This window comes from Denticeps clupeoides, chromosome 15, assembly GCF_900700375.1.
Source record: "Denticeps clupeoides chromosome 15, fDenClu1.1, whole genome shotgun sequence".
NCBI classification, from domain to species: domain Eukaryota; kingdom Metazoa; phylum Chordata; class Actinopteri; order Clupeiformes; family Denticipitidae; genus Denticeps; species Denticeps clupeoides.
This window is the reverse complement of record NC_041721.1, coordinates 13,194,889-13,206,351: the sequence shown is the minus strand read 5'-3', so window position 1 is coordinate 13,206,351 and position 11,463 is coordinate 13,194,889. Positions and strand designations below refer to the sequence as shown.

At 43.6% G+C, this 11,463-nt stretch overlaps 1 protein-coding gene across 1 annotated transcript; it reads right to left on the bottom strand.

The window, feature by feature from the left end:
• Nucleotides 1-354: 354 nt before the first annotated feature.
• etnk1 (ethanolamine kinase 1) lies at nucleotides 355-11,244 on the bottom strand. Its single transcript, XM_028954835.1, has 8 exons — nucleotides 10,958-11,244; nucleotides 9,479-9,738; nucleotides 9,125-9,265; nucleotides 6,490-6,632; nucleotides 4,202-4,285; nucleotides 3,864-4,024; nucleotides 2,538-2,611; nucleotides 355-2,420 (listed from the first exon to the last, which is right to left on the bottom strand). Exons 1-8 carry the CDS (start codon nucleotides 11,102-11,104, stop codon nucleotides 2,348-2,350), a joined length of 1,083 nt encoding a protein of 360 aa, XP_028810668.1. The 5' UTR covers nucleotides 11,105-11,244; the 3' UTR covers nucleotides 355-2,347.
• Between the last annotated feature and the right edge of the window lie 219 nt (nucleotides 11,245-11,463).

Below are 11,463 nucleotides of genomic sequence, written 5' to 3'. Positions count from 1 at the left end.
CCTTGGTGGAAATTGCAGGGAAGACTGGAGATAATTAAATTACAGATGCTGAACAGCAGAGCTGTTCTAATAATCATGCTCAACCAAAATATATATATATTTTTTGACGTCTCTTTCAATTGAATCCCCCCATTATTTACACATTATTACATTACAAATCTGCCACACAGACAGAAAGCTGCACAGGTTAATAATGGGTTAAGAAAAAGCAAGACTAGAAATGTTAAGTAAGATTTCTTTATTTCCATTCTGGTCACTTGAATACAGAATTTCAAAGAAACATTATTTCACAGTTTTAGGAACTCCAGATACCTTGACAGTATTATTTAGAAAAAGAATGAAACTTCTATGTACAGTTATTCACATTTTTCTTTTTAAAATTTTTTTTTTTTTTTAATTTTCAATGTACATATACACATATATACTATAGCTACCGCAGGATTTTATCATGTCTTTCCAAATGGGAATGAAATTCCATTGGGATAACTTTCAATGAACAGCGCTCCTCAGCATTCACAGTGGAATGATGAAAAATGATGTAAAATGTAAAAGTTCTGCAATACTGGGCACTCTGCACAACATCAGCTCCCTATGTTTTTTGTGTTTGTTTACTTTCAGAACATGCCCAGGACGGGTTTAAAGTGCGTACCTTACTGCTGCTCTGTAGCATTGTTACGGCATTCATCGTGAGTACAGTACAGAAAATTGAGAACACACAGATTGCAGTCTAACATAGTCATTTTAAAAAATGAAGCATGCTGTAAGATTAAGAGGTCAGAAATGTACACTTGGTGCTGTCAATGTCAGGAGGATGAGAGACAACCATCTGCCTTGTGCGCGTTTGGCTAAATGAGGCAGTTGGCCTAGGAGGTCACATGGGCACAAACATGACGGCGAGCAGTAGATATGGGGTACACTTCATTTTAAATCGCAGTGTTCACTGCAATCCATCGTTACAAACAGCCATTGCAGACTGAAAAGTCATGTGGCCTTTAAATGATCATGATATTTAGCTTCATGACAATTTTTTTTTTTAATGATAGGGCATGGGATTGAAAAGAGAAAAAAAAAAAAAAAAAAAAGTCCCCTTACAACAAAATAAATGGTAGTGAATTAATTTTTATTAATTAGTAGGTTCATTCAAAACTCTAATAAAAATAATAATAATATAAAAAATATATATATATATCCCTTCATGAACACAGATTTCAGTGCTCAAAAAAATAATTTAGTTAAGGCTCAAATATAGAGACAGATTCACTAATTGAAATCATAATGATCAATATTCAAATAAATTGGTGTTTAAATAAAGAAAGAAAAAAAGGTTTTATAAGGCAACCAAACTGAGCATTAAATCCATTACAGTTAATGTTTCACCAGACACACCTACACACTTGCACAGACCTCTGAAACATTTCCAATTAAATACAAGGTATAAAAAAAAAAGCCCCCCCACCCCCCTTAAAAAGACTAGGTGGAAAAATACAACAGTGCAGTATGTACACGCAACAGGTTCAGCACTTTGGTGTAGGGTCAACCCTCGAGTCACCTTATTCTCTACACGACATTCCTACAAAACTTCATGCCAGCACCACGTTAAAAAGAGGCGGCAAAACAAGGAGACTGAACGCAAAGAACTGTGGACGCTTGCTATTGATCACAATGACTGTCGGGTTGGTGTCATTAATCAGAAACAAAAGCGCTATTGAAAGCTAATGGTCCCTGAACAACATCTCACCTCAACTGTGCTGGACAAAAAAAAAAAAAAAAATGAAATATATTAGTTCATGCCTTTCACGCAATTCAACAGTAACTCAGCTTTGATGCCACAGATACAGTAAAAGGTTGTAGACATTCGTGTGACCATCTCCTTGCAAAGACTCTGTGTAAACATGAAGAAAGCTAGACAGTAATTACCAGCACTCGTCACCAATACCCCGGATTGTGCTACATCACTCGATTATTTTCTATCTATTTAAATGCGGGGCAAACAGTCGGGCGAGAGGGAGGTGAACTGGTTCAACTGGGAGAGTGTGACACTCGCTGGTCCAGGGCTTGCCCAAAAACATCAACCCCAGGTTAAGAGGTCAGCCGGAGAGTCAGTATGAGATGAGTGCACCAGGGCTGGCTGTAATAGAGCCGTATTGGTGTTTGGGGGGGTTTTGGGTCCCTGTAACAGTTTTCTTTTCCTTTAGTCAGTGAGTTGAGAGCAGTAAATGGCTTTTGCATGAGAGAAGCTGTGGTAGGCTTGACTGAATGAGTTTGGTATGAGAACATTTTTAGAGATGTCCACCAAGGGGAGCCATACTCTTAAAAATAATATTTCGAGCCACCAGAGGGCGTTCTCTTATTCTGGAAAGTTTAGTGCTGTGACCTCGGGCTTCATCTTGAAATACTGGCTGAAGCGAAGAACTGCATACCTTGAAACAAAACACGGTGAAAGATTAACATAGTAAACCAGCTGAAAGATTGACTTTTTTAGAAATTATCAATGTAGTCACACGCATAAAGAGAAGCAATTTAAGAGAGAATTTTACCCCAGGAAGTCAAAATCAATGGTTGAGTATTGAGCTTGAATCAGGGCCCAAAGTCCCCAGAAGAAGTGAGATGCCTATAAGATCAGAGGAGAACAGAGACTTTAAAAAAAACGTCCCTCAAACAGGTGCAGTGTGAAATTTTAGACCCACTTGTCTGGTTGCTAAATATTCTTGAACGTCTTTCAGTCAAAAGAGAACTTGAATATACTTGTGCATAACGTTACTTTCCTTTTTTCCCCCAATAAACAATTGCACAAAACCAAAGTCACAGACTTAAAATAAAATGCTGAAAATCATGTTCACTGTTATACATTTTGGTGATCATTTCGATCAGCGGGAGTAACAGCAATTTTGATAATTGTTTCGTTAAAATATGAATTAATACACACACACATACATACATATACATATATATATATATATATATATAGTGAATGCCATAACATTGCCAGCAGCCTTAAAAAAATATCCTAATCTTAAACTGACTTAGTGTTAAAAATAAATGAAAATATACATACTTGGTGGTGAACACCACCAATATACTAATATTGGTGGTGTTCACATGTCATCTAAAGGCTCTGTGTGATGGGAGCTTTCGGTGCTACTTCTTTATTACGAGAGAAAGGCATTCATGTTTTATAAGAATATTTTTAAATAAAAGAGGATGGAAAGAGGAGAATCGAATATCAAGACTAAGAGTTACAGTGGAATCATTTCAATTGAATCTTAATTTTTCAAGGGCAAATAACTCAAAGTGAAGTGGAAGGCATTTATTGAAGCAGTCTTCTGTTCCTGTGCTTTTGCTAAAGGCTGCGATTCATTCTCACCACCGAACTCAGTCCTGACCCCTCCTGTCTGGAGTACTTCAAAATGTGAAAAAAGCTGTTTTATCCAGAGCAAGCTCTTAATAAAAGAGAGAACTGGTCACGAGGAGTGGTCAATTCTTACTTCATGAGGTCAGTCAGACACAAGTAAGAGTAAGGAACAGTCTGAAATTAACAAAAAATCTTATCATTTTTGGAATCTTTGAAGCAGAAAAAATAGAGGTTTGCATAGCTGGCCACTTAGATATAAAAATACTTCATTTAAAACACTTCTCATTTAGATTCAAGTAATGTAGTTGGAATGAGACCCAAGGGACACGTCTTTAAACGCATCTGGATTTTATATCTGTGTGGCGTGCATGCCTTGGCTGTCATTTCTAATGAATCAATAATGGAAAAAGTAGAGGTGGATTTATTAAAACACATTTTTTAAACCTGGCCACCTCCATCACCACTACCCTGGGTCCAGTCAAGTCGGTGGAGTGATTGTTCATGTCCTCACCAGAGCGAAGCGATTGACTTGGACATAGAGGACTTCCACCTCAGTGTCAGACACCTCTGTCCCCTGGCCCTTGTGCTCCTTGTAGGCCTCCAGGTAGGCCCTCAGCCACTGCAGCTGCAGAGTCCGGTCTGGATAGAAACTGTAGTCCACATCACTCAACCCTGCAAACCATAAAAATGGATTATTTAGACATACACCACTAAGAATGAGAATCAACACAAGCAACTTACTACATTTCGCAATTAAGTTGTACCATAATAAAGCCTTGTGATAAAATCATTTTTAAAAAACGTATAGTCAAACAGGCTGAACAAAGACATTGGATCGATTTTAATTACCTGCAAATTCATTGAAATGGTTCCCAATGTCATAGGCTTGGTAATTGTAGCCAGCATATTCGTAGTCAATAAACTTTACATTACCTGGACAGGGTAAGAGAATACATTTGTTTAGAAAAAATTAAGGCAACTGAACGCCATACACTGCGCTGCCTATAATATTTACAGCGCTAATATTACAAAGCTAACATTTACCCAACCCAGTCTGGTAATACATGGACTAACCAGATTTATTTATTTACTTTTGAGGGTAAGGAGTAAGGGTTTGCATTCTGATAGACGGTAAGTGCAGTTAACAGACCATATAACAGGTTTAATGGACAGATTGGTCACAGGCACAGAAAGGCACACAGCATGCATGGTTACGTTTGCGGGGTTGTTAGGGGCTGGGGGGGGTGGTGAGGGAAGAAGGTCTGTGAATTTGTTGCACCAGCAGAATTGATCCAATTTTCTATTTAAATGTATTCCGTAGCAAAAAAAATACTATTATGTAGAAGTCAGGTGGTTACCATGTGATGTCTTAAGACAGAGTGAGACAGGGTGAGAAAGGAGCGGAGAAGAAAACTGGCTTTACAAAACTGCCTGCCGAAGGAAAACACACTAACACTCTTTTTATGTGTTAGAATTTCAAATAATATATAGTTTTCATGCTTATATTAACATGCATCCAGAGAAAAACAGTGAAGGGAAGAAAACAGGATAAAAGCCTCATGCAGATGGAGAGAGCAGAGTGGAGCGACGGCTCCCTCTAGCGGCAGCGCAAAGCAATGACATACGCACAGCGTTCTCGTGACATGGCGTGAGAGATGACGTCACAATACAAAGCCTTACTCCTTTTTTTTGGTCCAAAAATTTGTCTCCCATTACTTAAATACATATGTGGTCAGCTAAAGGCCACTTTTACTACCTTACATTGCCTTACATTCCCAGTGTAGAGCAGCTTTAGTAAGTGTTTCTTTTTGGGACTTTAGTTTAAAGTAGTGATGGTCTACATAGAGAGACACGTGAGGTGGTTACCGGGCCCGGTGTGGTCCTAGCGGGACACAACAGAACACCTCCAGTCAGTGGCTATAGCCCTGTGCAGCAGATGAAGAGGATTTTGGGGCAACACTCACATCTGTCACAGAACACACACAGCCTTCACTGCAGACAATCTCCCCCCCCACCCGCTCCGGCTTCCTATTCATGGCCTCTTCACACAGCGCACACCCTCTGCAAACTGGCCGTCCCATTGGTCCGCGGAGCAGCCAATGAGAGGCCGGTAGACTGCCAGTGTGCACATGAGCTGAGCGGTTTCCTGTGTGCAACTGAAGCAGCTGCTTCCAGCTCAGTTTTTTTTTTCCTAAAAATCATATTTTAATGCTTATATTTTTAAAATAATAGTTAAAAAGGTAATGGGTGAGGCTGTCAGCTTAAAAAAAAAAATAACATTACAAAGGCCAAAGCAAGGCTACTCTGCTCTGTACGTCTTTTATTTGTATGAGGAAGCGTCCACTTGAAACTTCAGGAAAGCTCATCTCCAGGACGGTCTCGCACAATTCTGGGGCCAGAAAGCCACTTCCGCTTCCGTTCAGAATCTGTGTATACATATAGATTTTCTATTTTCTTTCAGTCACGGCACTACGCTGCAGTTCTCGAATAGATCTGCACTGGAGAACAAGTGTGAACGGGGACCGACACGGCTGCTCACTGCAGTTCCAAATCTCTCCCCCGGCAGAGGCCGCAGACAACCCCTAGGAGAGAGAATCAAGGAGCTGTGAGAACCCCCCCTCCCACCCCATCCCCAACACATGAAACCCCGCCCCCCCCCCACACAAGGGAGGAATATCCTGCTCCCCTTAGTCTCTCTTAAAACCCAGCCAACCCACCACCCGGAACAACCACCAGCCATTGTGGCCTGTCCACTACAAAGACCCAGTGTGCTTGGCATCTCAATTCATCAGTATCATGAGGTTATGAGCACAAAAATCATTCTTAACAAAAAACATCATTCAGAATGTGAAGATGGGGAAGGTGATTCCCAAAATATCAGCATGAAACACACACTCTCACACACACATTCCCTCGTTACAGCTAGTGGATATGTTATTTTACACGATGCTGGGAAAACACCATGTTCCACCCCCACAAATGAAAAAATGGTACAACCTGTACAGCATGGCAAGTGGGATGGAAGCTCACACTCATGCGTTGAAAAGGGGGGGTAAACTCTAAAAAGCCAAGCCTACCTGAGGCAGTGTGTAAGGCAGGCACAGTGGGTTAGGCAGCCGCGGCCGGACGACACTCACCTCCTGCCTGGTTGTAGATGATGTTCTTACAAAGCAGGTCATTGTGACACAGCACCACGGGCGAGCCCAGGTCGGACAGACTCTGCTTCAGCCAGACCATCTCCTCCCGAAGTTGCCTTGAGCTGGGCACCTCCCTGCTCAGCCTGAGGAAAACAAAACGCTAACATCATTTCTCGGGTTCCCGCCTTGGTGAATTCAGACTGGAAGTCATAATATAGCAATAACAGGTCCATGGTATGACATTTAAAGATTTTTAGTTTTACAGTCCACTATTTAAGACCAGGTAAGTAGTTTAGAAAGGAAAATTAGAAGAAATATACATTTATACTTGTGTATCTGGTTTATTCAACTTGATCACCGTTTTACTGCAAGGCGAGTATCGTTTGGTGTATGTCGGCAGTGTTTCACCTGTACACACACACACCTTTACAGTGAATATCATGCCCTTAAAATTTTTCCACTCCCCCCCCAGGGCCAGGTTTATGGGCCTCTGAAGAACAACTCCACTTCACTCTTTCTTTTGCAACAACTGTGTACTCTACCGTTCTCCTCCAGCGAGTGAAGGCTTAATTTTTCCACAGTTCCGTTAGTCTCATGTTAATCTTCCACCTTGTCTTCACACACAGCCTTGAATGCATAATGCAAGTCTTTGTACGTGACTGAGTGCCCACTGCTGTTCAAATGCTTTAAAAGAAAAACATGCTAGCTAGGGGTGGCCGATATATCAAATATACTCGATACGAATGTGATTTAAGTGTTACAACACTAACATCTCCTGTTTCGTCCATAGACCTGGGGGCCTTGCAAACTGTTACTATTTCCTTGTACGTCCGCATAGTGCTGCTTCATTATAACACTGAAAATCTATCAACCAGTTAGTTCATTCATCGATGTATTTATGTCTGACGCTTTTTCATTTTTCTCTCCGTTAAGACATTTTCTATTATGGATGTATGTAAAATACATTGACGTTAGGCAAAACGAAAGGGCTTGGCATTCCCTATACATTCAGCTCAGTACTAAACATTTTAGTTATTCAGTTGCCGGATGTTCATATCCAGAGCATCTTTCCTCCTCCTCTTATAGATACATTTCCTCTCGAGCGCCACAAAGTGACATTACAGGTCACGTGGAATGCTTGAATCAGCTGACCCAATTTGTATGTAGACTTGGTTGTTACATCACCATGACCCCTGAGTGGTCACTATCCAAAGTAATTTGCTTTATATTTGCATAGTTTTAGGCGAGGCCTCTGTTTGTCTCATTCCTGCACCTGCCTTCTTTAAAAAAAAAAATATGAAGCTTTAATGGGCAACATCCTCCCCTTTATTTACCATCAAATAAATCCAGTGCACAAGATACTAGAGACTTCCGGATAGGCAGTGAAGCCCTTTCCATTCCATTTAGTTTCGTCTCATCAGTGATACGTGCGCTGACACAGGCCAAAAAAGAATATAGGTCAATTCAGCAGTGTTGAGATCGGTTTCTGATGGATGCCACAGGGTATGAAGCGTTCCAAAAAAAAAAAAAAAAGTAAAAAAACTGGATATTCAAGAAGATCCTCAACTGTCAACTTGGCCTGTGGGCGTAACCAGTTTTGCAGTGTGCTACCCTCTAATTTATTAACCACATGCTGACGCTCTTCTAAAAAAATTTTTTCTTCTTCAAACCAATCGTTTATTCATACGTGTGACTGATCCAACTCTAGTAGGTTTATTTTTGTACAAATTGCTTGAGCCGACACAGCTCCGGTGCTAATGACAAATATTAACACTCCACATCATGTCTGTATATAAGGAAACATCGACCTGAGTCAGGTTATCTAGGGGTGTACACTAAACGTCTTTGTTCAACTCTACTTCTGGAAAAATAATATTAATAATTGCTTTGTGATAATGGGCCAGATTGTTCTTATCTCGGCTTGTGTTTTTGTGAGTCTCTAGGTCAGGATGTTAAGCTTCTGTTTCTCCAATCTAACCTGGTTCCTCTGATGGCAATCTACTACTGCAGGCCAATTGTAAAAGCTGACACTGTGTAAACCAAATGAAATATCTTGTTCATTGAGTTCACAGAATTTGCCAAAATGCCATTTTGCATACATGCCAAGTTGTGCGGTGATTTGTTTAGTATCATTTGAATAGGGCAGCTAATTTTTTTTTTAAAAGTTTAATGACTTGTCAGAACGAATAAAGAATTCAATCCGGATTTAGAATTAAGAAAGAAAAACCGCAGCCAAGTCCAGAAGAGCGCATGCCTTGGTGAAGTCCTTCTTTCGGTTAACGGGGAATGTGCTTTAGATCACAGAATTCCTGTCATTTTATTGGCTGCCGCACACCTCTCCCCGCTCCTTCAAAACCAGTCCAAGGCACGTTTTACATATGTGCCGCACCCGTGAGAGGACAGGATGGAATCTATACTGTTCCAGGGAGGGGGGCGGCCTTCGCTACAAAGGCTGTGTATTTTGGAAACGCTCCGCTCTATTAAATTACGTTGCGCAATGCGGGAATGCGGGAGCGATAAACACTCGCCGCTTTCGCCTCGGTACTGGAGAATGAAGAATGTACAAAAGCGTCGCAGCGAGTTCATGCGCGAAAGTAAAACGCCGGCTCGTGGTTTTTAAGTTAAGATAGTTTACCTTCTGTTCTGGACGGGGTCCTGGAAGTGGGTGGGCACTAGTGAGAAGTACTTTCCCATCTTCAGCCACAGGTCCGACTGGGGCACCCACCCATTGTGTGCGTGGATGGCGTGGTATTTAGCCAGTTGCTTGGCAATTAGCCTGCGGAACAGCACAGATTAGAGAGAGAAAAAAAAAAAGTTCCTTTCCGGACTCGGCATCATATTTCTACGGATCAGTGTGTTAACTTTTGAGTTAAATGGCCTGTAATTTGAGATCCGGTGTTAAAACTGGGCGTGTGCCAGGGTGGGGGAGTCCTGAACACGGGTCTGACTTGTATCAACAGGTACAGGGGAGGATCTGCACGATTCGTACCCAAAGATAGCGGGGTTGCGGATGTGCTCGGGTTCCAGGGCGGTGCCCTGGAGGAACTCGTAGCAAAGGCCGTTGTTGAAGGTGCAGTAGAGGCGTGGCGCGCAACGATGAGCCTGCAGAACCCGGAAGCTTTTCACCTCGTTCTCCCGGTCCACGAAGAGCTCGGTTTTGTTGCCATAGACACGCACCAGCACCACGTCCTCCATTACCGGCCCCACGTAGCAACCAATGAGCTTGTTGGTTATTCCATCAGTGAAGGGCTGAAATAAAAAGACAGACAGACAAGTCGGGTTTAATCCCATCAATTGCAGATTACCCTCCCGACTCGATAACCAATCCCTGCGTGACATCACAGTCTATGGCCTAGATCCTTCCACACCACCGCCCTGAGCAGGAAGGAGTCAAAGACAGTGGCGCGACAGCAAATGCCACCCTGGACAAATACAATGCACCACGGCAACATGGTGCCCACATTACAGCGAAAGGCCTGGCATTCCAGCCCTGAATCGTGGGCGCCGCACGGTATGCGAGGAATTTTATTTTCATGATCTTTTTCCGTTTTTTTTTTTTTTTTTTCACCCCTGAGGCCACAGTTGCTGCCGGCACCGATGGATAAACAAGGACAAGGTGAACCACGCCTCTCTCAAAACTGGTGGCGCAGGCCGGACACACCCCTACATGCCGCTGTGTTTCGTGCAGAAACAAACCTTTGCAATTCAGCAACGAGGCCATGCAGGTCCGTGGCTTTTTCCCTGAACCAACACACATCCGCTCAAAATATTTACACAGGGGTTTCCGCAAGGCAAGCACTTGCCAATTCTTACGCCGCTGGCGGATGTTCGGCTTTGGGCGAGAGAACTTCCCAAGCCAGCGACTTCAAATCCAGCGGGATTCAAATCCACCTTCGTGCCACCGCCACATACGTCCAATGGGCCTGATTTGCCTGCTCACAAGAACCCAACAGCACGGGCAGGGGGGACATAGTGGCACCCAGTTCGGGGCCCTGGCAGCGAGTGCGGGTCCCCTCTCCTGCAGAGGCGGACAGGAGGAACTTCCTGCTCACTCATTCGAACGGTCTGCTGGCTCGTACGGCTACGAACCGGTTTACGGTCAACCACCTGAGCACTGCATGCTGTGAATTTTTAACAGGGGGGCCTAGGACCCCCCCCACCCACACACACACACACACATACACACACCGTGCAACGTGATGATTAATAAAATATGTGCGTATAAATACATTTTTTGTGTTCAGATCTATTTCTATAGATTAGAGGCGGTGGCCGGAGGCGCGGAGGAGTGTCTGGTTAGGTGGCGTGACAAGGGGCTGCTCGGCCGCAGCTTGTGACGCAGCTTTGCACTGGAGCAGGAACAAGAAGGCGACGACAAAACGGCGCGACCCCGACATTCGGGCTCCCCGCGGAAGGGGCGCGATCCTCCGCCAAATGTGCGGGGGAAGGCGACGCGTCGAGCGATTACCTTCATTTTGACCTCCGACGGCTTCCAGTGGGGTCTCAGCTCCTTGATCAGCTGCAGCGCGCCGCCTCGGTAATCTTGCTCGTTCACCGTGACGTCGAACTTGGGGACGAGCGGGGCGCCGTCGGGCACGTGGATGTAATTCGCCATGAGTCTTGCGGTGATGGTTTCTCTCGTTCTTTTTTCTCTGTCTGCTTTTAGAGGAGGACACCGTCCGCGACGACGGATGAGCGCTTTTCAATGAAGACTTGGGCGCGGATCTAGAGCAGGTCATGCGCCGTGACCACGCCTCCCCGTCGAGCCCCGCCCACCGGGCCCGGTGGCAGCGCGCGATGCATCCTGGTAGTTCTGAGTCACCGCTCTCCCTCTGCCCGCCGGGCATGTACGTACGGAGACCCAACTAAGACCCGGATCCTAAAGCTAAGCTCGGAATTTTCTTGGATTTACCAGGTTCATCTATTGTTCTATTGTTCATCTATCTTTATCTATTTTTTTTTTAATAATGGCTG

Excerpts from the sequence above, each read along its gene's own strand:
- etnk1 (XM_028954835.1), bottom strand. The coding sequence starts at position 11,104 with ATGGCGAATTACATCCACGTGCCCGACGGCGCCCCGCTCGTCCCCAAG. Across the intron at positions 9,739-10,957 it reads CGTCGGAGGTCAAAATGAAG|CCCTTCACTGATGGAATAAC; the intron begins GTAATCGCTCGA and ends TTTTTATTTCAG. Across the intron at positions 2,421-2,537 it reads ATTGATTTTGACTTCCTGGG|GTATGCAGTTCTTCGCTTCA; the intron begins GTAAAATTCTCT and ends TTTTGTTTCAAG.